Here is a 25659-nt window from a genome sequence, read left to right on the forward strand (position 1 = left end):
CAAAAGCATCTTAAATAAACTGAGAGAAAGTTGTTTGGTTTGTAATGTTTTTACAGAAGTGGGATATACCTCACACATATAAGGTTTCTTTACATGACTCATTTTATAACAACTTAAACTGAGGAAGTTTGCTTTTGAAAAAACTAACAAAATTACTTTATATATCTATGTGAACACACACACACACACACACACACACACACACACACACACACACACACACACACACACAGAAAAACTCACTCGTAGTTGCTCCCTAAACAAAGGCTAAGAAGCATTTGCCTGTGTTTCGGAGATCATGTTCTGGATCCCATTTGTCACTGACAGGAAAGGTGATGTCTAACACTGATGCAAATTGCCTAGAAAAGTTGGCACTAGGAGCAGGAACATCCACAGTCCAGGGCAGCTACAGAAGACATCAGACTTACACCAGAAATAAGAACATTTGTGGCATGTTAGAGGGATCACACATTAAAGATGACTCATCTATATATTTGGTGAATTGGTTTATTAGGACTATATCCTGACATGACAGGGCACCATTCTTCTCATTCTCAGCAAAGGCATTACAAAGTACACAAAACTAGTACAGTTCTATTACTTGGTCACATGGTTTCCTATGAAGATTTTGTACACGAGAGAAATAAAACCAGTTTCAGTCACTGAACTAGAAACCCCATGTTGACCTTTAGTTTGTGCAATAAAGTCCTACTTTCTGTTGATTTATTTGGTGCACGTTTTCATTTAATTATTCTTTTGGGGTAACTGTTGCCTGCTTAACTATTTAAAATGTTAACTAAAAAAGGTCTTGAACCTCTTCTTTTGGGAAGAGCATAGTTTTATCCCATCGAGAACATGAATAGACCATTCAGATGTTACTCTACTGCAGCAATCACTAGAGCACAGCTCTAGAAAGAATATAAGCATATCAGGAAGATACAGCTACTTTGAAACAATAAGTTCTCTAAAGTGGCTTTTAGCCATAACCCCCCCATGGCCCTGTCCCCTCCCTCTCTAGCTGGCTAGTACCCAAGGAGGTTAGCAAGGACTGTGAACATGCCTGGCCCTGGCTCCAGCTCCTTGCACCTACCTCGCCTTGTGCATCTGTGCAAGAGGCCAGTCGCAGTCTGACTCTGAACTGGGCTTTGATCTTGAAATGATTTTTGATTTTCTCAGCCAATTCCCAAGCATTTTAATGCAAAAATACACTATGTCCCCCCAAGCCAGGATAGAGGTATATCAACACTGAGAACACACAGAACTCAGCCTTGTGCTTAGCAACTTTTCATGGCGCAGAAAGAGTAATATTGTATCTGTGTGAAGCAGCTCCCCTCTTGCCAATTAAAGAGCAGAGAACCCTGTTCTTGAGGTACCTATCACTTTTGGGAAGATATTTGGTTTTCAAAAGATGGATGCTGTCTCTCAGAACCTACCTACAGGGTCAACTTTATACTTCTGCAACAGCCAGGCATTCCTCAACTGAGCTAGCAGCATCTAATCCTAGACAGAATATTCAAAAGAGTACTGCTGTCAGGTTTACCAACATGTAAATCAATATAAAAAAGGCTATTTATTTTAACATATTCTTTCAACGGCAAATATTTATTCCTTCCCTTCTTGGGTACCCCACAGAATGAGATAACCTTACTTTTAGGTACAAGCTGATTTAACACATTGTTCATTGACTGATGAAGGTCTCAGAGTCCTTCATCATTATACGTTGGGGGAGTTGGCCTCAGGATACTTTGGGCATTACTCTCCACAAGAGGGCGCCAAGTCACTTCACCAGCCAGTAGCAGGTCCTCTCCATTTATAGCATCCAGGTACTGCATCTGAAATTCACAAGGAAATAATGTATTTCTGACTTGAACTCACTGGAAGAAATAAAGATAGCCTGAAGATTTCCCCCGACAATTCCAAACTCACCAAGAGTTCATGTAAGCAGCACGTTTTGAAGAAAGGAAGTAGAACTGTGGGATTGTTTTGAATCTTTAGCACTGAGTGGAAGAGGACTAGAAGGAAGGGGTAAATGGCTGAAAGTGCTTCTCAAAAGGGCTAGAAGACAAAGAGCTATAGAAGGTTTGAGTCTAACAAAAGGTCTTCTAATGCCTGAAATAAAATGGTCTCTGAAAATCCTGACAGTGGGGCAAAGAAGAGGGCAGTGGGCTGAGGAAACTTTGGCCTGTAACCAGTGTATTGGACCAGTCCCTCAAGCTTGAAAAATGGAGTGGAGAGGTACTTAATCCACAGCTGGCTGAGACTGTCCTGGTGAGTGATACGAATAAAGAAGTGAGACTATTCATTTCTACCTATACAAAAAAACCACTATCCCAAGTACTAAGTGCCTCTACCACCAATTTTAAATGACTGCTGCTGTTATTGGTAGTGCCTGGAGATCTGTACACACACAGTAGGAGACAGCTCCTATCCCCAAAGGTTTATATGAAAACACAAGACAAGCTATGGGTCGGAGGAAGGAAGCACTACCCCCGTGACGTAGATGAAGAACTGGGGCCCAGTGCCCTGCTCAAGGTCACACAGGCAGGATGTGGCAAAGCCAGGAACTGAACCCAGATCTCATGAATCTCAGCCTTAGCCACAAGACCAGACTTCACATAAACTAAAAAATTCACAGCTCCTCTTCCCCCGGAACCAAAAAGAACCAGTGATAACAGCAAATCAAACAGTTCTCACCTGGCCCTGCAAAAAGCTGTCTTTACCATCAGACTGGGTAAAAAGATGGGCTTTGCACCTGCCATAAAGGTAATCACATTTGGTCCATTTAGGACCAAGGAGGTGGGGAAGAGGGAGTAAATTCTGAAGTTAAGGGTCCCTCATGGAGAAAGCCCTGTCTGCAACTCCCTCTCTTCTGCCAAGGGGGCTCCAGCTCAGTTGCTTCTCCTGCCTACAAGCTGTGGCAGTACAGTACGGGGAGGGAGGTGTCCCTTGAGTAGGCATGTCTCAGGCTATTTACAGCTTTCATGGTAAAACCACCACCTTACCCTGTACCCAGCAGTCAATGCAGATCTGGGACCACTGGTGTCATGTTTTTTCTGGTGAGATGCACTACTTGCTAAGCCATGCAGGCTGCACCAGCTTCAATTTCCAAGCTAATTTAAGGTGAGGTCCCATGCAGGGCACATTGCCATCTTGAGGTGACAACGGAATGAATTAACATAACCCAGCCCACATCCAAAATAAATAGGCGCAGTCTCCTGGCCTGACATAAATTGAGAAAAGCCGCTAGATCACTGCAGCTCTGGGACGGTCTAACAGCAGCTAGGAATCCCGTAATACCCCCAGACTACATATTCCAGTAACAAATGGTAGACACGTGTCTCACGAAGAGGGGTGGAGATAATCCTTGCCACGTTTTACAGATTATAAAACCAGAAGGGACCATTGTGATCATCTAGTCTGACTTCCTGCGTAACACAGGCCAGAGCACATTCCTGAATTAATTCCTGTTTGAACTACAGCATATATTTTAGAAAAACATCCAATCTTGATTTTAAAATAGACAGTGATGGAGAATCCACCACCACGCTTGATAAATTGTTCCAATGGTTAATTACTGTTCCTGTTTAAAAATTACACCTCATTTCCAGTCTGAATTTGTCAAATTTCAACTTCCAGCCATTGGATCTTGTTATACCTTTGTCTGCTGTACTGAAGAGCTCATTGTCAAATATTTATTCCATGTGTAGGTACTTACACACTGTGATCCATAACCTCCTCTTTGTTAAGCTAAATAGATGGAGTTCCTTGAGTCTATCACTATAAGAAGTTTTTCCATCCTTTAATCAGTCTCATAGGTCTTCTCTGAATCCTGTCCAGTTTATCAACATCCTTTTTGAACTGTAGTCACCAAAACTAAACCCAGTATTCCAGCAGCAGTCACACCACTGCCGAATACTGAGGTAATGTAACCTTCCTTCTCCTACTCAAGATTCTGATGTATGCATCCACGGATCAAATTAGCCCCTTTGGTCACAGCTTTGCACTAGGATTTCATGTTAAGCTGATTATCCAGCATGACCCTCACCCCAAGTATTTTTCAGAGTCACTGCTTCTCAAGATAGAGTCACCCATTCTGTAAGTATGGTCTACGCTCTTTGTTCCTGGGTGTATAACTTTACATCTGGCTGTATTAAAGTGCATATTGTTTGCTTGTGCCCAGTTTACCAAGTAATCCAGATCACTCTGAATCAGTGACCTGTCCTCTTTATTATTTACCACTCCCCCAGGTTTTGGTATTATCTGCAAACTTTATCAGGAATGATTTTGCATTTACTTCCAGGTCATTGATTAAAATGTTAAATAGCATAGGGCCAAGACCCGATCCCTGCTAGAAACACACTTGCTTGATGATTCCTCATTTACAATTACATTTTGAGACCTGTCAATTAGCCAGTTTTAATACATTTAGTGTGTCACATTAATTTGTATTGTTCTAGATTTTTAAGCATCATTTTGAATGGTATAAAGTCAAGTGCCTTTCAGCAGTCTAAGTATATTACATTATTACTGTTATCTTTATCAACCAAATGTAATCTCATTAAAAAAATGATATCAAGGTAGTTTGACAGGGTATATTTTCCATAAATCCATGTTGATTGACAATTATATTATCTTCCTCTAATTCTTTATTAATTGAGTCCTATATCAGCTGTTCTATTATTTTGCCTGGGATTGATGTCAGGCTGACAGGCCTATAATTACCCCTTTTAAATACTGGCACAACATTAGCTTTCTTCTAGTCTTCTAGAACTTCCCCAGTGTTCTAAGACTCGTTGATTTTCAATATTAACCATCCAATGAGCCCCTCCGCCAGCTCTTTTAAAACTCTTGTATGCAAATGGATAAATGGAAATGCAACATGCATTTGCCAAAGTTAGATCATGCCAGATTAACCCAATATCCTTCTTTGAGAAGTAAACTGATTTTTTAGATGGGGGACATGCAGTCAATCTTGTACACTTCGACTTCAGTACAGCATTGGACATGGTATGGGAAATTATTAATAAAATTAGAGAAGATGGTGATTATTACAAGAATTTTAAGGTGGGTAAGGAACTGATTAACGAGCAGAAGGCTGGACTGGAGGGAGGTTAGTAATGGAGTTCCTCAAGGATCGATCTTGGGACTGATCCTATTTAATATATTTTATTAATGACCTTGGCACAAAAAGTAGGAGTGTGCTAATGAGATTTGCTGATGATACAAAGTTGGGAGGCATCATTCATACACAGGAGGATCAGAATATTAAACAGGAAGAACTGGGTGACTCTGAAAGCTGAAGTAAAAGAAATGAGATTAAATTTAATAGTACAAAGTACAAGGTCATGCACATAGGATCTAAAAATAAAAACTTTTGCTATAAAGTGGGGGCTCATCAGCTGAAGTGACAGAGGAGGAGAGAGACCTGTGTGTATAAGCTGATCACAGAATGACTATGAGCACCAAATGTGATGTGACTATGAAAAAGGCAAATGTGTTCCTAGAATGTATCAGGGAGGCATTTCCACCAGACATAGAGAAGTATTAACGTCATTGTACAAGGCACTAGTAAGACTTCATTTGGAATACTGTGTACAATTCTGGTCACCCATGTTCCAATAAAACTATTTCAAGAGTCAAACAGGTGCAGAGAAGAGCTATTAGGATGATCAGGGGAATGGAGGATCTCTAAGGGTCTTACCGTCGCTAAATAAAGTTATTGTTTCTGTTAGTTCTCTAGTTTTTATACAAGGGTGACGTACCTCAATGGGTAGGTCCTAGGGATCAAGGAAGGAGGGAAACAGGAGAAGCAAAGAGAGGGAGTTTGCCTGGGGAAAGTTCCCACAGAGTTTTTGCCTTTCAGGCTTCTGTGAGCAGTAAATACAACATCTGAAGAGACTCTTAGAAGGAAGGCAATATGTATAGTAAGCTATCAGCTGTTGTGACCTGCACAGGATGTGCCATGTTTTTCTTTCTTCCAGAGAATAGAAGCGACTTCGTCTGTACAAAGTGCAGGCTGGTCTCTGTATTGAAAGAGAAGGTTAAAGGGCTAGAGACCCAAGTATCAACCTCACGTTGCATCAGAGAGAAGGAAGACTTTCTGGACAGACGTCAGCGTTTGGTACAGCAGGCACAGCATGACGAAGAACCAGAGAGGGCAGGGCAGAACGGGGAAGAAAACTAGCAGCACGTGACTTCCAGAAGAAGAAAGAGGAGAACCCATGTACCCCCAGTGCAGACACAGGTAAAAAACTGTTTTCAGGCTTTCTGCACAGGTACTATGGTGAAGAATGGTTTGGAAGAGCCATCTGAGGGAAGGGATGAGAAGGAGACATCATCGACCGAAAGGAATGGGATGCACTGTCCTAGAGATGGGGGTTCTACGACCACCACTCCCAAGAGGAGGAGATGGGTGGTGGTGGTCGGGGACTCCCTCCTAAGGGGGACAGAGACATCCATCTGCCATTCAGACCGGGAAACTCGAGAAGTGTGCTGCTTGCTTGGTGCTAGAATTCAGGATGTGACAGCGTGTCTGCAGAGACTGATCAAGTCCTTGGACCACTATCCCTTCCTACTTCTCCATGTTCGCACCAGTGATACTGACAAGAATGACCTAGAGCGGGTCACTGCAGACTATCTGGCTCTGGAAACAAGGATAAAGGAGTTTGAGGTGCAAGTCGTGTTCTCGTCCATCCTCCCTGTTGAAGGAAAAGGCCCAGATAGGGACCATCGAATTGTGGAGGTAAATGTGTGGTTGCCCAGGTGGTGTTGGAGAGAGGGCTTTGGATTCTTTGACCATGGGATGTTCCTGGAAGAAGGATTGCTAGGAAGAGATGGGATCCACCTAAGGAAGAGAGGAAAGAGCATCTTTGCAGGCAGGCTTGCTAACCTAATGAGGAGGGCTTTAAACTAGGCTCGCCGGGGGATGGAGACCTAAGCCCTGAGGTAAGTGGGGAAGAAGGATACTGGGAGGAAACACAAGGAGGAGGGTGCAACAGAGGAGGCCGCCTGATTCATACTGAGAAAGTAGGGCAATCGGCTAGTTATCTTAGGTGCCTGTACACGAACACAAGAAGCCTGGGAAACAAGCAGAAAGAATTGGAAGTCCTGGCACAGTCAAGGAACTATGATGTGACTGGAATAACAGAGACTTGGTGGGGTAACTCACATGACTGGAGCACTGTCATGGATGGGTATAAACTGTTCAGGAAGGAAAGGTGGGAGAGAAAAGGTGGAAGAGTTGCACTGCATGTAAGAGAGCAGTTTGACTGCTCAGAGCTCCAGTATGAAACTGGAGAAAAGCCTGTTGAGAGACTTTGAGTTAAGTTTAGAGGCAAGATCAACACGAGTGATGTCATGGTGGGCAACTGCTTAGACCGCTAGACTAGGAGGATGAGGCAGATGAGGCTTTCTATGGACAACTAACAGAAGTTTCCAGATAACAGGCCCTGGTTCTCACGGGAGACTTCAATCACCCTGATATCTGCTGGGAGAGCAATACAGCAATGCACAGAAAATCCAGGAAGTTTTTGGAGAGTGTTGGGTACAACTTCCTGGTGCAAGTGCTGGAGGAATCAACTAGGGGCTGTGCTCCTCTTGACCTGCTGCTCACAAACAGGGAAGAATTGGTAGGGGAAATAGAAGCGGGTGGCAACCTGGGCAGCAGTGACCAGTGATGGTTGAGTTCAGGATCTTGACAAAAGGAAGAAAGGAAAGCAGCAGAATACGGACCCTGGACTTCAGAAAGACTGACTCCCTCAGGAAACTGATGGGCAGGATCCCCTGGGAGGCTAATATGAGGGGAAAGGAGTCAAGGAGAGCTGGCTGTATTTTAAAGAAGCCTGATTGAGGGCGCAGGAACAAACCATCCCGATGTGCAGAAAGAATAGCAAATATCGCAGGCTACCAGCTTGGCTTAACAGAAAAAACAGAGCTTAAACACAAAAAGGAAGCTTACAAGAAGTGGAAACTTGGACAGATGACTAGGGAGGAGTATAAAAGTATTGCTTGAACATGCAGGGGTGTCATCAGGAAGGTTAAAGCACAACTGGAGTTGCAGCTAGCAAGGGACGTGAAAGGTAACAAGAGGGGTTTCTACAGGTATGTTAGCAACAAGAAGGTCAGGGAAAGTGTGGGCCCCTTACTGAATGGGGGAGGCAACCTAGTGACAGAGGATGTGGAAAAAGCTGAAGTACGCTATGCTTTTTTTGTCTCAGTCTTCACAGACAATGTCAGCTCCCAGACTGCTGCACTGGGCAGCACAATATGGGGAGGAGGTGAGCAGGTGAAAGAACAGGTTAAGGACTATTTAGAAAGGCTAGACATGCACAAGTCCAAGGGGCCGGAAAAGAAGAGTGAGGGGGGATTTGATAGCAGCCTTCAACTACCTAAAGGGGGGTTCCAAAGAGAATGGAGCTTGGCTGTTCTCAGTGGTGGCAGATGACAGAATGAGGAGCAATGGTCTCAAGTTGCAGTGGGGGAGGTCTAGGTTGGATATTAGGAAAAACTATTTCACTAGGAGCATGATGAAGCACTGGAATGGGTTACCTAGGGATGTGGTGGAATCTTCATCCTTAGAGGTTTTTAAGGCCGAGCTTGACAGAGCCCTGGCTGGGATGATGTCGTTGGGGTTGGTCCTGCTTTGAGCAGAGGGTTGGACTAGATGACCTCCTGAGGTCTCTTCCAACCCTAATTTTCTATGATTCTCTGAAAGTGGATCTTCCTCAAAATGAGAGGGAGAAACTGCAATGCTTACTCTGCTCCTGGTGGTCTCAACCTTCCTGAAAAGAGTGAGAAGCTGTGGTGGGCTTCAGAAGGCTCTTTGTGTCAACAGCATTATATGCCCATTTAAAACTGAAAGTAGCTATGGCAAGGACAACTTGCCATAACAGTGGAAGGGAATCTTTGTAAAAAAAAGTCTATATGGTCACTCACTTCTGAAAATATGCTGGAGCGTTTCATGGACTTCTGGAGATTAGGGGCAGCAGGAGCAGCTACAGCAGCAATTCTGCCTGCTGTGCTTTCTGTCCTTATGGTTCTCCACCCTGCCTGTGTGAAACATACGTATCGGCAAGTCACATGTGTCATGAATTGGTGAAATGTGGAAACCTGTATTTTGGTGTGCCACACCATAATTCATGGATTATTATGTCTTTTAAGTACAAACAATGTTTTAAAAGCTGATGTCTCATTACGAGCAGCTGTATGTGTAGTAAAGCCCAGAGTGTTTCAGATTTCTTGTAAAATGGGTCCAAAAAAGTGAGACAATCTCGTGAGAAATATGGAAAGAGATTATTCTGGATCTCTTATTATTCTTTCAGTCTCAATCCATTTTTATCAAACCACCATGAACAACTGAAATACCAGCCAAAGTTCACATCCTTAATTCCATTATTTTGCCACTCGTATAGGTGTTTTAGAAACTAAAGGTTTAAAATTCCTGCTAAACTGAAAACCTCTACCTCAACCTTAACTCTGAAGCTGTGACCAACTCCAGCATAAGAAAGCAAATCTTCCAGGCAGAGACCCAAGGCACCAGGCTCCAGTAGAGGGACGGGATTAAGACATTGTCACTGGGGAGGGAAACTGGAACAGGATTTTATGAAACTCTTGGTCAATCCCATTTCTGTAATCAGCCCTGTGCAATGTTGTTTGGTAAGCAAGCAATACGAAGTTTACTTTCCTAGGAAGAGTAAGAGAGGCTCTGCTCTGAACTACTGCCCACCTGCTTGCGCATATACTCCACTAGCAGTTCCAGCTGCTTGGGGTCCTCACACTGCTTGTTGAAAAAGTTTCTCCAAAGGGCTGCTGCCAGTACATGGTCATCAGACAAAATCCCCTAAAAAAAGGAGCGAGAGAGAAGGATTGGACACTGTACACGGCGAGAATGTAAACAACAAGCCGAAAACCTGAGTGATATTTAACTACCTGTTGCCTGACCAGATCTTTTCAGTTTATTACACATCTCTTACAGCCCCATACTGTTGGAGTTGCAGTCTCTTTTTCGCATCTTTTTCACATTCCAAGCGTTGAGTCCAACCCAGCTAAAATATACACTGCAATATACACCACACATCTGCCTCTCCCTGAGGTTTGTGTAGCGTCTCAACACAACAGTCCAAAAGAAATGGCTGGATGAGTGGATTCTGGAGAAAACACGCGTTGGTAAACCAGTTTTCTCTCTCTTTGGATCACTGGCGCAAAGCCTTACTCCTTATGAGACTAGAGACCATTGCTGCACAGTATGGGGGCGGCGGGGGGAGCGTGATAACTTTTGGCAAGGACAGGAGCTAAAGGGCATATAACATAACTGTTGCAGAGAAGGCCACTAAGGTGCTGCTGTTCACCTCAGCCTGTGATGCAAGACCACAGGGTAATTCCATGACATTTAGGCTTATCTGGATTTTTTTAGTTAATTTTCACTGGCAGATGTCTTTGCTGGATTCAGATCTGTAACACTTCTTTGTCTGTGTTCATCATAACCTCTGCTGTCTGTCTAGATTATATGGTGACCATCCCTGCAACATCTGAATGCCTGTCCTCTGCTGAGTGCTCCCATCAGGCGTGCATTAGGCAAAAATTACCTTAACATTAAAGACCAATATTTGCCTTGATCTTGAAGCATCCTGCTGCCCAATACGTTGTGGAACTCACTGTTTATAAGGCAAACAGCAAAATAAAAAACTAAAGTAAATGATTATGTGAATGAGTACAGCACCTGCAGTGACATCAGTTCAGGCAAAAGAAATAACACACTTTGCCCTTAACGTAGTGCCTTCGGAGAGTCACACAGCCCTTACACACATCAGGGCATTTTTACCCTTCTGGGTCATTAGACAGGCTCGATAAATAGCATATCCACTGTACATCTGGATCAGCTAAGGCACTGAGGGGGGAAGTGACTTGCCCAAGGTTAGACAGTAAGTCTGTGGCAGAGCCAAGAAGAGAACCTAGACCTCCTGCCACTCAGGCTATGGCTACACTAGAGAGCGGTGCAGCTGCACTGATGCAAGTTCTCTGTATAGCTGCTCTAAGCTGTCGACTTAATTAATCCACCCCCAACGAGCAGCAGTAGCTATGTCAGCGGGAGAAACTCTCCTGCTGACAGTGCTGTCCACACTGGCACTTAGGTCGGTGTAATTTATGTCACTTGTGGAGGTGGGGTGGCTTATTCACACCCCTGAGCAACACAACTTATACTGACATACGTGGCAGCGTAGACATAGCCTCAGTTGTGTGCCTCAGCCAGCAGACCATGCTCTCTCTCCTAGAAGGGCTCTCATTAGTCAGGTTTCAAAGGTCAAACCGATCACAACAGCTGCGTCAGGAAGAATTCTGTCCCCGTTGCGCTCTGATGTGTAGTCTGGGTGTTTTACTCCTTCCTGTGAAGCACCCAGCTTTCAGCGCCACTGGAGAAAACAGTGCATTAGACGGCCTATGCCGTCTGCCACCTGGTCTGTAGGCAGGGTCGACTGTATGCTCTTACCTCATCATATCCAAATATAGCTGCATAGAAATTTTCTGTCATGCTTCTCATACTTTCTTTTAGAGTAACAGAATCAATCTGAAAAATAAAACAACAACATAATCTGTACAGGTCCTGAGAGATGGGAGCAGTGAGAGCAGTGCGGTCCGTGGGGGTCGGGGCAGAGGGAAGGTGAGAGCAGTGTGGGTCGTGGGGTGGGAGGAGATAGAGCAGTGCAGTCTGTGAGGGGCGGGATTGGGGTGTGAGCAGTGTGGTTCATGTAGGCTGCGGGGTGGAGAGGTATATGCATTAGAAGCTAGCACGGACTTTGTAGAAATGAAAACTATCATAAGTATCTGCCCTGTGTGCTCAGAGGGCAGGAGAGTCCCCAGCCTGGGATGCTCTCTCATTAGTCTCACGTTCCTCCCAATTCCTGTCAACTCCTCCCTGGCCCCATACTGCCAGTTTCTGTTGCTTCCACAGATTAACAGATATTAAAGCCATTAGCATCACCTAGTCTGACCTCCTGCATAAACACAAGTCACAGAATTTCACCCAGTAATCTGATCAAAATTAACATTGGTTTCTTTGACAAGTGCCATGCTGATTGGCATTAATTGTGCTACCATCATTTCATTAATACTGGGTGCTTCCATGTCAGACTTTCTATGATATTGCCCAGGTTATCCTTGTACATTATTGCCTCAACATTAGTTTTCCCCCCTGTCCTCTTGGGCTTCCCCAGTATTCCAAGATTTGTTAAATATTAGCATCAATGGCTCAGAGAGCTACTTGGCCAATTTTTAAAAACTCTTGGGTGCAAGTTACTGGGTTGTTCAGTTTCTCTGATCCTCCTTTTTTGCTTTGTCTGCCTCATAGATTTGCAGACTGAATGAGGTGGCTCTGCTACTGTCTGAGACTGTGCAATCAAACTAAAACTAACATATATGAGCTCAATTCTACAAGGTGCTAAGAGTTCTGGAGTGACCAAACAAAGCACTTAAGAATCTGTTAAATTTTAAGCAGGTGAGTAGGTACCCTACAGTCACTGGGGATAGCCACAGGCTAAATTTAATCAGATTCCTAAATAATTGCTAGTTTGGGCATAGCTGCTCATCAGCTTGCAGGATTGAGCCCTGTGTCAGCAGAGCTATGAGCTGCCTAAATGTGCTAGGGAGAGCTAGATTGCCAGACACTCAGAGGGGTGGCTAAATCAGACTCATGCTGGCCTACAAAATACTTACTTCATCTGTACTTTGCTTTTTGTCAATACAAATTGCCCCAAACAATTTAGAACTAAAACATTTTCTTCACATAGATATAGCTGCATTTTAACTGGCAAGGACTTGGGAAAGATTCTTTCCTATATTGGACCCATATGACAGATTTAAGGGACACTGAGCACTTGTTCTCAGAAGGAGCTCTGACAGGGCCCATTGACAGTATGTGGCGAGAGGGACCAAAAGAGCCCCATATGGTCTCTGCTTATTTGCATCCCTCCAACCTCAGTCACAAACACCTGAGACAGCCTATGTATGGCCAGTGTTCTGGGATATTCTCCTGTGTTCTGCCCAGTCCAGGCAGTTTCCAAACGCTCACATCTAAAAATGTCTCATTTAATTATCTTCAAAACTGTCTTAAATAAATAAATAAAATAAATGCCCCCCCCCCCCATGTGTGACACTGAAGATAGAAGCGAGGATTTTTTAAAAAGATGTTGGGGATCAGTACAGTGTTTAAAAAATTGTGTTTACTATAGAAAGAGCATTGCTGTTTTGGGGGTTGCAACACCATGTCAAATACAGACACTACACAGCAAAGAAAAATTATGAATACAGCTTCAAGAAAATCTCAGAACTCTGATAGCAGCACAGATTGCTGGAGTTTCATCAAAAATGTCACCAAAATCCCCATAATATCCCTATAACCTTAGTGGTTGTGCCTATATAATAGTTGCTCTCTCAAAACTCTTAATTATTTTATATAATGCCATCAAATCTATTGTTTATATACTCTTTCATTAAATCACTATCCTTTTTCATAATTTGATTTTTATAAGAATACATGTAGTGCAACCACAAGGAAAATGTTCCTTTTATGTCAGTTACTCATATTTTTCCATTTAAAGGAGCTATTAAAATTCATGCAGATATTTTATAGGCCATCAAGATTTGGTGACTGGCTATTACTGAATGTTTAATAAAAAACTAAACAGAAGAAATCAGAGGGCTAAATGATGACTGCAACTCCAGTAATGACTTAATTAAATTTTTATGGAGTACATAAACTATGATGTCACTTCTAGCCAACCACACTCATACTTTCTATGCATGCCAGAGGCTGTGGTTTTTCTCAATAGAACATACTTCTAAATAAGCAGCACTTCTACACTCTAATAGGGGAGCAGGTCTCATGTAACACACTCAATAAATTATCCTTCCATTTTAAAACAAACAAATTCCATGAGTTATAATATATTTGCCATGCACTTTTAATGACATAATAAAAATGTTACCTTAAGGATTACTTAACACATACTACAAATGTTACAGCAGGCAATTGCAAAGGGGTAAAGAAAACAAACAGTCCCATTACAGGGACAAGTCCTGGACTAAACATCCCCAGGGAAGCAACTTACTATATTAAAAACCAAAAGCAGTGGCTTTAGGTTAGTAAGAAATGGATTAACGAAGGAGATAAAGTTAAGCAAACATGGCAATAAGTACATCTTAGAGACAAACATTTTGAAATATGAAATATGACTGAGGATGGGGGAATATCTTAGGCAATAAAATTACATTTAAAGGGCTATCATACTGTTTTTGAGGAATGTAGCCAACAATGCATAACTACAAAAAGCTGGAGAAACAGCCTCTCTTACAAAACAAGGGAAGCAAGTAAATCGAAATCAGCGCTCTTTGGAAACCATTCCCTTCTTGATCTTATCTGCTTTCTCACCACTGGCAAACTTCACAGTCTGGCTTTTGACCATGATGACTGCAAGGACTCTTTTGCACTCCAGTCTCAAACAGCAAAGCTGCTAGAGAATTTCAAATGAGTTAAAAATTTATAAAAACAACAAACAACAAAAACAGCGGAGTTCTCCTGGGGTATGGCTCCTTCACCCGCTGGAGTGTCCCATCTCAGAGCAGTTACCAGAATCAGGCCATCCATGCACTAATGCCTGTATCCTCACAAATAAAAATCTGTGTTCAAAAAAAATTAAGAAAGCTTGGGTGTCCCCCACATCTACACAGATGCTTAAAAATAAGGCAATATCCAGCTAAGGTATCCTGCTTTAACATCATATTCACCACTTTTGCTGAAAGACTGCTCCCTTTATTAACAACTCCCTTATATCTTCAGCATATACAGTAACACAATATACATACCACATTCCTCACTCACACACTAGAATGCAAAACCTTAACTCCAACTTCAGCAACATTAACATACATACTGTTAGACATCCAAGCATTGGTAGAGTGTATGATTCTATGTACCAGTTCTATGATTTTCCTAGGGAGAAGCATGACAGAGGTAAGGTTTTGCATTCTAGTTTGATGGTTAGGAATGTGTGGAGTGTATTGTATGTGCTGAAGGTGCATTGAAATTGTTCGTAGAGGGGAACAATTTCAAAGTGAAACTGAACATAATGTGCGGAGGTTAAAGAAGTACATGAAGAGTTTTTTAAACTGGACATGCCCTTGCTGTTATGAGTTTGTGTTAATGGGTACTGCCCTTTAGTGACATTATAGCAATAGACTAAAAGAGCTCATTCTATATAGCTTAACAAAGAGGAGGTTAAAGAGTGACTTGATTACAGTCTATAAGTATCTGCATGGGAAACAAATATTTAATAATGGGCTCTTCAATCTAGCAGACATCCAATGGCTGGAAATTGAAATTAGACAAATTCAGACTGGAAATAAGATGTAAATGTTTAACTGTGAGAGTGATTAACCGTTGGAACAACTTACCAAGGGTTGTGGTGGATTCTCCATCACTGACAATTTAAAAATCAATATTGGCTGTTTTGCTAAAAGATCTACTCTAGGAATAATTTTGGCGGTGTTCTCTGGCCTGTGTTATGCAGGAGGCCAGACTAGATGATCACAATGGTTCCTTCTGGCCTTGGAATCTCTGAACAATAACCTGGATCTTTGCACCACTTAGATGAACAGGGGCTGTGAGCCTTCAGTAGAAATGGAGATAATGTCTTAGCTAGTTCTTCAAAGTGTTTCCCCTTTCCGAATAGCAGCATTTCAATCTTGCCTCGGCGCAGCTTGAACCAGCTGATCCTCATCCAAGAGCTGATCTCTTGTAGACATAGTCTGCCATCTAAGTAGTGGTGGTAACTGCATACCACTGGCAGCGTTCCTCCCTCCCAGTAGTCTCATGTAGCTATCAAAAAGACAAAGGGATTGTATGGTTCTCTGTGGGACCCTGCAGGTTAGAGCCTTCATTACTCATGGCCCACATACCAATCACAACTCTCTAAACTCTACTGGGAAGGAATGACTGGAGTCACTGTAGCGCTGTATTATGTATTCCTGCTATGTCACGTAAGTGGGTTAGTAGAACCTTGCAGTTCACTGTTTCACAGGCTACAGAGAGGTCCAGCAGTATGAGCGTGGAGAACTTACCTGTGTCTACTGCCATGAGATCATCTTTCAGTATCACTAGAGTCATCTTTGTGCTATGCTCTGGTCTGAACACTGATTGTGAGGCTTCCAGTGGCTGATCTCACATTTTGGAGCTTAGCGGTTACTACGTTCTCAATTATCTTGCCCAGGACTGGGAGGTTAGAGACAGGACAGTAGTTGGAGTGTTCTCCAAAGGTTAGTTTCTTGACTACAGGAGAAACTATTGTTGTACCTTTCATGGAGTTTGGTACGTGTCCTTCTCTGAAGAAGGCACTGATTATTTCCATTAATAGTGTACATAGTTGCTCTTCACTGGCTTTCACCAGCTAGGAGGTGCATGGATTCATAGATTGTGGCTGTAATATTTTTCAGGGTTTCCTGAGCTTTGGCATGTGTGATGGGGCCAAACTCATTCAGGGTTGGTAGGGTAGATAATACAATTGGGTCCGGGATGGAATTTTCTTTCCCACTTAGCTCCATACATATTCAGTTGATCTTATCAGTAAAATACGCTGACAGCTCTTCACAGCAGTTGACGCTTGGGGCTGCCATCTGGGCTGTGCAGTCTGCGTGACTGAAATAGCCCTGCTGACCGTGACTGTGCTCCATCAATTGCAGAGAAGTAGAAGGCTCATTTTGCTCCTTTATTGCAGTGGCAAAAGTTCTGTAAGAGCTATTTGTGGTGGATAGATTCAGAATCCTTTTTGTGCCACTGGCATTCTAACTTTCTGCCTCTGCCTCATCTACTGTTGCTCTTCTGTGTACCATGGTGATCTTCTCCACTGGTGAGGGGAGAATGGGCAGGACAAGACCAAGGCATTGATGGTAATGGACATCAGGTGATTATACTGTTATACTAATTCATCGGCACCTTCTATTTGGGTGGTTTGTTCTCCTACAGTGAGTTTTAAACCCAGAGGTACAGGAGTCTTGGGGAAGGACAAGCTTTGGTTGTTCGCTACTGTAGTGGGAAGGACAGAAGTCTGATCTCTGCCAGCATGAGACCAGTAGCATGGTATGTTAGTAATTTCTCCAATATCCACTCTTAGGCTGATGCCAGGATCTAGCATATGTCTTGCTATATGTGTGGGTCCAGAGACTGCCTGGGAGAACCCCATGATTTCTACATGGGACATGAAATTAAGTACTACCGTGTCCTTTGCACTGTCTATGTGAAAGTTGAAGTCCCTGAGAGGAGAGAATCTGTGGGATTCCAGTACTATGATGGGCAGCAGCTCTGTAAGTTCCTCCAGAAAGCTGACAGGGTTCCCAGCTGAGGGTCTTTCACCACTAAGAGTCCTAGGAACCTTTCTGTCCTTTGCCCCACAGATCATGTTTTGTTTCTAGGGGGAGCATCTTCCGCATCTCAGACTGGAGGGGAACAGGATTACTACTCTGCCTCCTCTTTCTTTTTTTTCCTGGTGCATTCTGAAATCTTTCTTGCTTTGGGATATATAGAGTATCCTGTGGAACCAAGCATGTTAGGGTATAATAGAAGGAGGCCTTGAACCATGTCTCAGTGATGTGAGCAAGATTTACTATACTGACATTTTGTATTCCACCACTATAAGATATAATGGTTATTCCAAATTGTCCAGTACCTCTTCTTCTACTGGAAACACTGTATAAACCTCACTGACACACTGGGGCTCTTTGTCCCCCTGAAACAGTTAGACCATGTACAGAGCTTTAGGAGTCAACTCCTGTCCCTGAGCTAATGGCTCTAGTTCTTTAGCTCAAGCAGTAGTGGCCAATGCTTTCAGAGCCAACTATCCATTAGTTCAGATGCTGCAGCAGACCCATAAACCACTGTCTATGGTCTATCCCTTAGAGAGTGGCAAAAATAATTCACTGTGTTAACATGGGATATAACTGCATTTTCGAAAGTCTTCTAGCATCACAGAATAGTAAGCAGTAACAGTATGCCATCTAAAAAAACTCTGTCATTGTGTTGACATAAATATTATGCCATCATCATAGCTTATGCCATCAGTAACATTGTGTCAATATACCTGTGATGCTGACATCCAAAAATAGTAACTTCTTAAACCTTAATAACTATTAATAAAAACATGTTGCAACTTTTAACCAATATTCTTGCCAACTACTCATAGCGAAGAATAACACACATTTAATTTCCTACTTCAGACTGCTCTAAGGCTTTTTTATTTTTTTAAAGGAGTCTGAAGAGAAATGAGAAACTGGAATAACTGTGGTCATGTGATGCTTTTTGAACTCGTTACAGCAAGTGTCAGACTGGGTTTCAAAATTCAAGCAGTTCATAAACAAAAATAAGCATTTGAAATTGACACTATAATTCAAAACAGATTTTACAGAATTTGTTTTCACCTCTGTTAAATTGAAAATCACTGAGCAACTTTAACGATGGTGGCTCAGTCACCCCACCACAATGGTATGGACAGATCATCCATTTGGGTTCCATATGCAGAACTGAAATATTTATTGAATACACCTGGATTTTCTGCACCATTATTGACAATTTTACCATTCCCATAAAATAATGGAGCTACACCATTACTATGATTCCTCCCCTTTGCCCCCCGATATGCCTTAAAAACCTTGTCTTTAACTCTACATAGATATTTCATTGATACCTTTAACTTTTTGTCTACCCTGCATTTCTTAACTTTAGATTTACATTAATTGCCATCTTCCTCCTCTTCCCCCCGTCTGCTATATAACGATTTATTGTTCTTTAGTACACCTTTCACATCTGCTTAAGCAGATTTATTTTATACACTGAAATAGCCGTTTGTTTTTTTTCTGGCTAAGGAATTGTGGCTTTTTGAGCATCGAGCAAAATTCTTAAACAACTCCAAATTTTTGTTCATGCTTTTCAGTTTTATTTTTTCCCCCAAACACATTTTGCTCATTATTCTTTTTGGCACAAATATAGGGGGACTGTATTCTGTTTGCACAAAATGAGTCTACCAGGTCCTGATCACATGTATCTAGGCAACCACTAATATTTTGTTGAGTAATCACTTCATCTTTATCCATCATAATGAAATTTAATATTGAAACAAATCTAAACATTACAGGGATATTGCACTTATCCCCAAACCAAACTTTACAAACCCAAGAAACGCTGAGTTAAGGTTACACTTAAAATGAATACAAATATTTTAAGGTATGGAAATACACAATTAAGGTACAAAACCACAATTTACTCTGCCCTGTAGTGATGCCATAATGATTAAGGCATTTTAAATGCTTGTGGTCTCAGATTAGATTAAACTCAGTTTCAAAGACACAGGTGTTTCATATTTTTGCCCTTCATGCCACTAAGTAAATCCTTTCTTCCTTTGAACCTAGAAAGGAATACACAATAATTTCTTAGGCCTGCATCTGTGGTGTACATAGTAGCCTGAGAGTGCAAGATGAGCTAGCACTGGGCCTGCAGTGTCAACAATGTTTCTAAGATACAGACCAGGATGGGTGACCCATTGGTAATATGATTGTGGAGAGACTATTCATGGATGTTTTGATCCGCATGAGGCTGAGGTCTTCTCTGTTCCAACTTTATCTCAATGTCCATGAGTTGGCTGTTTGCTTAGTATGCTCAATTCTAACTAGTTGTCTGCTGATCTTTCCAGGTATGGATTGGTTCCTTCTTTGTACAGTTCTTCCTGTTCTGATTTGTACCGGGGACAGATATAGGCTAATGCAGGGGTTGGCAAACTATCCGGCCCCTCAGGGCTTTGGATCCAGCCCACGGGATTGCCCCCCCGCGGAACCCCCGGCCCCACGCCACTCTCAGAAGCGGCCAGCATGACATCCCTGGGGCGGAAGGGGGGTAGGCAGAGGGCTTCGTGCATTGTCCTTGCCACCAGGCACTGCCCCCGCCACCAGGCACTGCCCCCCACAGCTCCCATTGGCCGGGAACGGGGAATTGCGGCCAATGGGAGCTTCGGGGGAGGTACCTGCAGGCATGGCATGGGCAGCGCACGGAGCCCTGTGCCAACACCCCCCGCAGGGGCCGCGCAGGGACGTGGTTCTGGCTGCTTCCCGGGTGGCGTGGGGCCAGGGCACGCATGCAGGGAGCCTACCCTGGCCCCGGCATGTGCTGCTGCCACCCCGAAGCTGCTTTAGGTAACTGGCACCAGGCCGGAGCCCAAACCCTCCTGCACCCAGCCCCCCAACTCCCTGCCTGTGCCCCGCACCCCTCGTGCACCCCAACTCCCTGCCCTGAGCCCCCTGCTGCATCCTGCATCCCCATGCACCCCAACTCCCTGCCCTGAGCCCCCGTTGCACTCCTGCACCCCAACCCCCTGTCCTGAGCTCCCTCCCGCAGTCCGCACCTCTCCTGCACCCCAAATCCCTTCCCTGAGCCCCCTCATATACCCCACACCGCCCTCTGCCCCAATCCCTTGCCCTGAGCCCGTTCCTGCACACCACACCCCCTCCCTCCCACACCCCAACCCCCTGCCCCAGCCCTACATACAATTTCCCCACCCAGATGTGGCCCTCGGCCCAAAAAGTTTGCTCACCCCTGGGCTAGTGGATGATCTGAAGTAACACAGAGCACACTACTGACCTGAGCATCAAAACTGGATCAGGATAGACTAATCTGAGTGAAAGAAAATGCTGCCTTTGGCACAGTTTATAACCAACCCATGAGTTTCTAGAAACAACAGCACCTTCCTCACTGGCAGGACTGATTCCTCTTTGACTGCTCATACCAACCAAGTATCCAGATAAAGGTGGATGAAGAGATGCTCGCTTCAAGAAGCTGAAGCTCGAGCCACGGCATTAGTAAATGGCAGGACACCACAACCCTTCAGAAGGAAACAATCACTAGTTCTTACCCAGAATCTAGAATCAAAGAAATATCTGGTGGACTGGATAGATGAGATGATACTGGTTAGGAACAGGAAGTCATCCAGACTGACTGCAAGGTTTTCATCCAACAGTTCAACTCCCAGAGAAGGGAGTTTACTTTAGACAAATCCAGAATGGGGTAAAAACTGCCAAATGTCATGGCAATTAATGAGTAATCCATGTGCCTGCTTCATGATGGGGACCTCTACTGCTGCTCTGACCTTTATCAGATGACTCAGGCCTGGGCAAATTCTATGCCATTAAGAATACCTAATTTTGAAAATCATCACTGCAGCCACCATGACCTATCTACTGTATCCATACTTGGCCCACTGGGCCTCCCAGCACACATCCAACCGTGCCTGCCCTGTCCAGGCGTGACCCACTGGGCCTCCCATCACATATCCTACCATACCTGTCCTGTCAGTTGTGACCCATTGGGCCTCCCATCACAAAGCCTACCATGAGTTCTGTATGTGTGCCAGACTTGAGACTTCATCATCTGAATCATCACACTGATTTCAGCTTCTGTACACTGATAGTTTGCACTTTTCAGTTTCACTCATAGGCAGAGAAAAACCTGATTTCCCTAAGCACTTCTCCTCCCCAGAGTATCATACATATGCAAGCCACAGAACAGTTAACAGTTAAATATTTTCTTGCCAGTATTTTAAGAGTGCAGAAGGTTCCAAATTGCTGGTAAAATAAACAATGCCAGACTGTGAAAACTCCTGGCTGCCATGTTCTCTGATGTTAACAAGAGTTTCTTTATTACTGTAACCTTTCTGAAGTGAATAAAAATTATTTCTCTTCCCTAGTTCTGCCCTCAAGTAAAAGGCAAGGGAGGAAAGTGAATCCTGAAGAAAGTTGCACAGTAAGAGCTCCAGAATGCTGGGGATGGCTTGTTCAAACAGGTTGTTTCAAAGACAGCATTTATCATAATCATAGAAAATACTGAAGTTTCCAATATAACTCCTGTATTTCATTCAGACTTGGTACTGTTGTGAATAAGCAAACTCCAAAGGCTCCTAAATAAATGATCAGGGATATAAAGGGTTAAAGTCTTTTTACACACCGTTTACTGAAAAGGACCAAAAGATGTAGATTAAACCTGGACCAGGCAACATTCTCTTCCTCTAGCCCAAGCACAGAAAAAGATGGTCTCGTCCAGTGGTTTTCAAACTTTTTTTCTGGGGACTCAGTTGAAGAAAATTGTTGATGCCTGCGACCCAACGGAGCTGGGGAGGAGGGGTTTGGGGCATGGGAGGGGCTCAGGCCTGGGGCAGAGGGTTGGGGTGCGAGGGTGAGGGCTGTGGGGATGCAGCCGGGAATGAGGGGGGCACAGGGTTGTGGTGCAGGAGGGGGTCAGGGCTCTGGGCTGGGGAGGAGGGTGTTGGGGTTCAGGAGGGGCTCTGGATTTGGGGGGTGCCTCAGGCAGGAGATTGGGGTGCAGGCACAAACTTACCTTCGGCAGCTCAGCGGCATAGTCAGGATGCACTGTGGGCCACGCTGCACCCCGGAAGCAGCCAGCAGCGGGGTCTGGCTCCTAGGCAGAGGCCAATGGGAGTGCGGAGCCAGTGCTCGGGGCAGGGACAGCACACAGAGAGCCCCGTGGCCCCCCTGACTAGAACAGGGTGACCAGATGTCCCGATTTTATTGGGACAGTCCCGATATCTGGGGATTTTTCTAGGTGCCTATTACCCCCCACTCACTGTCCCAATTTTTCATACTTGCTATCTGGTCACCCTAGCCTAGATGCCGGACTGCTGCTGGCCGCTTACAGGGCACAGCGCGGTGTCAGAAAAGGTAGGCACTAGCCTGGGTTAGCTGGACTTTTAATGTCCCGGTCGGCAGTGCTGACCAGAGCAAGGTGACCCAGCGCCTTACATGCCACGACCCAGTACTGGGTCTCGACCCACAGATTGAAAAACACTGGTCTAGTCTACTATGAAACACAAAAGGACATATTTAGGACATCTTGAGTCTCACACACTGCTTTCTAGCTCCTTGACATGCAGATCTGGCTTTCAAGACCCATAGGCAAGACCCCTCTTGATTTTGGGGGCTCCATAAATGTCTAGACTAACTTAGGCTTTCATGTATAAAAAGAGAGCTGTTAGCCCTTTTTATTGTAATCAACAAGACATAAACCAATTGCCACTCATGGTGATTTCCCCTAAAACCATTGATTATTCACAATCATTCTTCTGCCACATAGGACTGATCTTTGGAGTCATGAGATCAGTTCTCATGTTTCTGAAGGTCCCAACCCAATTTGTTGCTCCAGGTGGAGGTGCCATCCAGACGGCTTCCAACTAAACTAGGTTGTGAAAGCCCTATCTTCTAGTCACACATTAGCTAGCTGCATGCAGCTGAGATGGCTCCTTTAATTAGCAGCCACTGCAGCCTCTAGGCTGAACAGAACAGAACAGAATAGACGGCATGATGGTACAGATCCTGTAAACTAAGTACAGGAATGCAAGAAACCCCTGTGTTCTAATCCCAGTTCTGACATGCTGTGGTTTCGGTCACATCATTTCATTTTTCGTCATTTGTTTTTATATTTGTAAAATGGGAATAATGCTACTCAGCTACTTACAGGAGTGTAGTGACAATTAACTAGTTAATGCTGCTAAACAGCAATGCTAAGTGCTATTAGAAAGACAAGAAGGAGGAATGGAGGAAGACCGTAAATAACCTGTTGAATACAGTAGGAGTAAAAAGGATGGAGATAAAAATGTAGGGAGCAAAGAAAGAGACAATATAACACTGGACAATAACTGATGACCTCAAGAAGGGTGAGGTGTTTAATGCCTATTTTGCTTCCTCCTGCACTAAAAAGGTTAATGGTGACCAGATACTCAACACAAGGAACGCAAACCAAAACAGGGAAAGAACAGGTTAAAGAATATTTAAGATAAAGTTAGATGTATTCATGTTGGTCGGGTCTGATGAAATTCATCCTAGAGTACTTAAGGAACTACCTGAAGCAACCTTGGAACTGTTAGCAATTATCTTCAAGAACTCATGGAGGATGGGTGAGGTTCCAGAGGACTTGAGAAGGACAAACATAGTACCTGTCTTTTTATAAAGGGGAAAAAAAGAGGACCCTGAGAATTATAGACCAGTCAGCTAACTTTGATACCTGGAAAGATACTGGAACAAATTATTTAACCATCAATTTGTAAGCATTTAGCGGATAATAGGGTTATAAGGAATAGCCAACATGGATTTGTCAAGAACAAAAAGGCCAAACCAACCTAATTTTCCTCTTTGACTGGGTTACTGGCCTAGTGGATGGGGGGATGCCAGAGATAGGATATATCTTGGTTTTAGTAAGGCTTTTAACACAGTCCCACATGAGAGTCTCATAAGCAAACAAGGAAAACGTGCTCTAGATGAAATTACTATAAAGTGGGTGTACAACTGGTTGGAAGACTGTACTCAGAGTAGTTATCAATGGTTTGCTATCAAACTGGGAGTACATAGCAAGTGGGATTCCACCAGGGTCAGTCCTGGGTCTGGTACTCTTCAATATTTTCACTGAAGACTTGATAATGAAGAGGAGAGTATGATTACAAAACTTGCAGACGACACCAAACTGGGAGGGGTTACAAGCACTTTGGAGAACAAGATTAGGATTAGAATTAAAAATTACCTTGATAAATTAGAGAATTGATCTGAAATCAACAAAGTGAAATTTGATAAAGACAAGTGCAAAGTATTACCCTTAGGGAGGAAAAATCAAATGCACAACTACAAAATAGGGAAAAACTGTCTATGTGGCAATACTGATGAAAAGAATCTGGGGATTATAGTGGATCACAAATTAAATATGAATCAATGTGATGCAGCTGCAAAATGGGCTAATATTCTGGGTGTAGTAACAGGACAGTCATGTGAGGTAACTGGCCCATTCTACTGAGCGCTGGTAAGGCCTCAGCTGGAGTACTGTGTCCAATTCTGACAGTTTAAGAAAGATGTGGACAAAACGGAGAGAGTCCATAAGAGACCAACAAAAATGATAAAATGTTTAAAAACCTGACCTGTGAGGAAAGGTTAAAAAAACTGGGCATGTTTAGTCTGGAGAAAAAATGACTATGGGGAGACCTGATAAAAGTCTTCAAATACGTTAAGGGCTGTTATAAAGAGGATGGTAACCATTTTCTATGTCCTACTGCAGATAGGACAAGAAATAATGGATTAATTGGCAGCAAGGAAGATTTAGGTTAGATATGAGGAAAACCTAATTATAAGGGTAGTTAAGCTCTGAAATAGGCTTCCAAGAGAGGTACTGAAATCCCCATCACTCGAGGTTAGATAAGCACTTGTCAGGGACGGGTCTAAGTTTATGTGGTCCTGCCTCAGCACAGGGGCTGGACTTGATGACTTCTCAAGGTCCCTTCTAGGCCTACATTTCTATGATTCTGTGATTCCCTCCTGTTCTTTAGGTTCTCATTTAGAATGGGGACTAGGACAGAACAAAAGGCCACTGTATTAGAGGGCATCTGCAGAGATGGTCCTAGAGGAAGAGACCCTTAGTGCCAGGAGATAGAGGGAGTGGGAGATGAAGTAGTCATGGCATAGTGGTGGTGTTTTTGGAAATCGAGTAGGTGATCCAGAAGGAGCAGGAGAAGAGGAGGAGGGAGAGGATGGGCCAAGTGTGAGATTTAAAAGGGACTACTGAGATGGAAGTGATGATGGGGA

The 25659-nt window shown here is 43.5% G+C and overlaps 1 protein-coding gene across 1 annotated transcript in view; it reads right to left on the bottom strand.

The window, feature by feature from the left end:
* Positions 1-489: 489 nt before the first annotated feature.
* Positions 490-25659, bottom strand: part of UQCC1 (ubiquinol-cytochrome c reductase complex assembly factor 1) — a 93448-nt gene continuing 68278 nt past the window's right edge. The window contains exons 8-10 of the mRNA XM_084645176.1: positions 11486-11563; positions 9725-9838; positions 490-1832 (exon numbers count right to left, since the gene is read on the bottom strand). Of these exons, the coding sequence (XP_084501302.1) occupies positions 1698-1832; positions 9725-9838; positions 11486-11563 (327 nt within the window). The 3' untranslated portion in view covers positions 490-1697. The remainder of the gene's footprint in view (positions 1833-9724; positions 9839-11485; positions 11564-25659) is intronic.

Source organism: Lepidochelys olivacea (genome assembly GCF_965140295.1).
Source record: "Lepidochelys olivacea isolate rLepOli2 genome assembly, chromosome: 13".
In the NCBI taxonomy this organism is placed as follows: domain Eukaryota; kingdom Metazoa; phylum Chordata; order Testudines; family Cheloniidae; genus Lepidochelys; species Lepidochelys olivacea.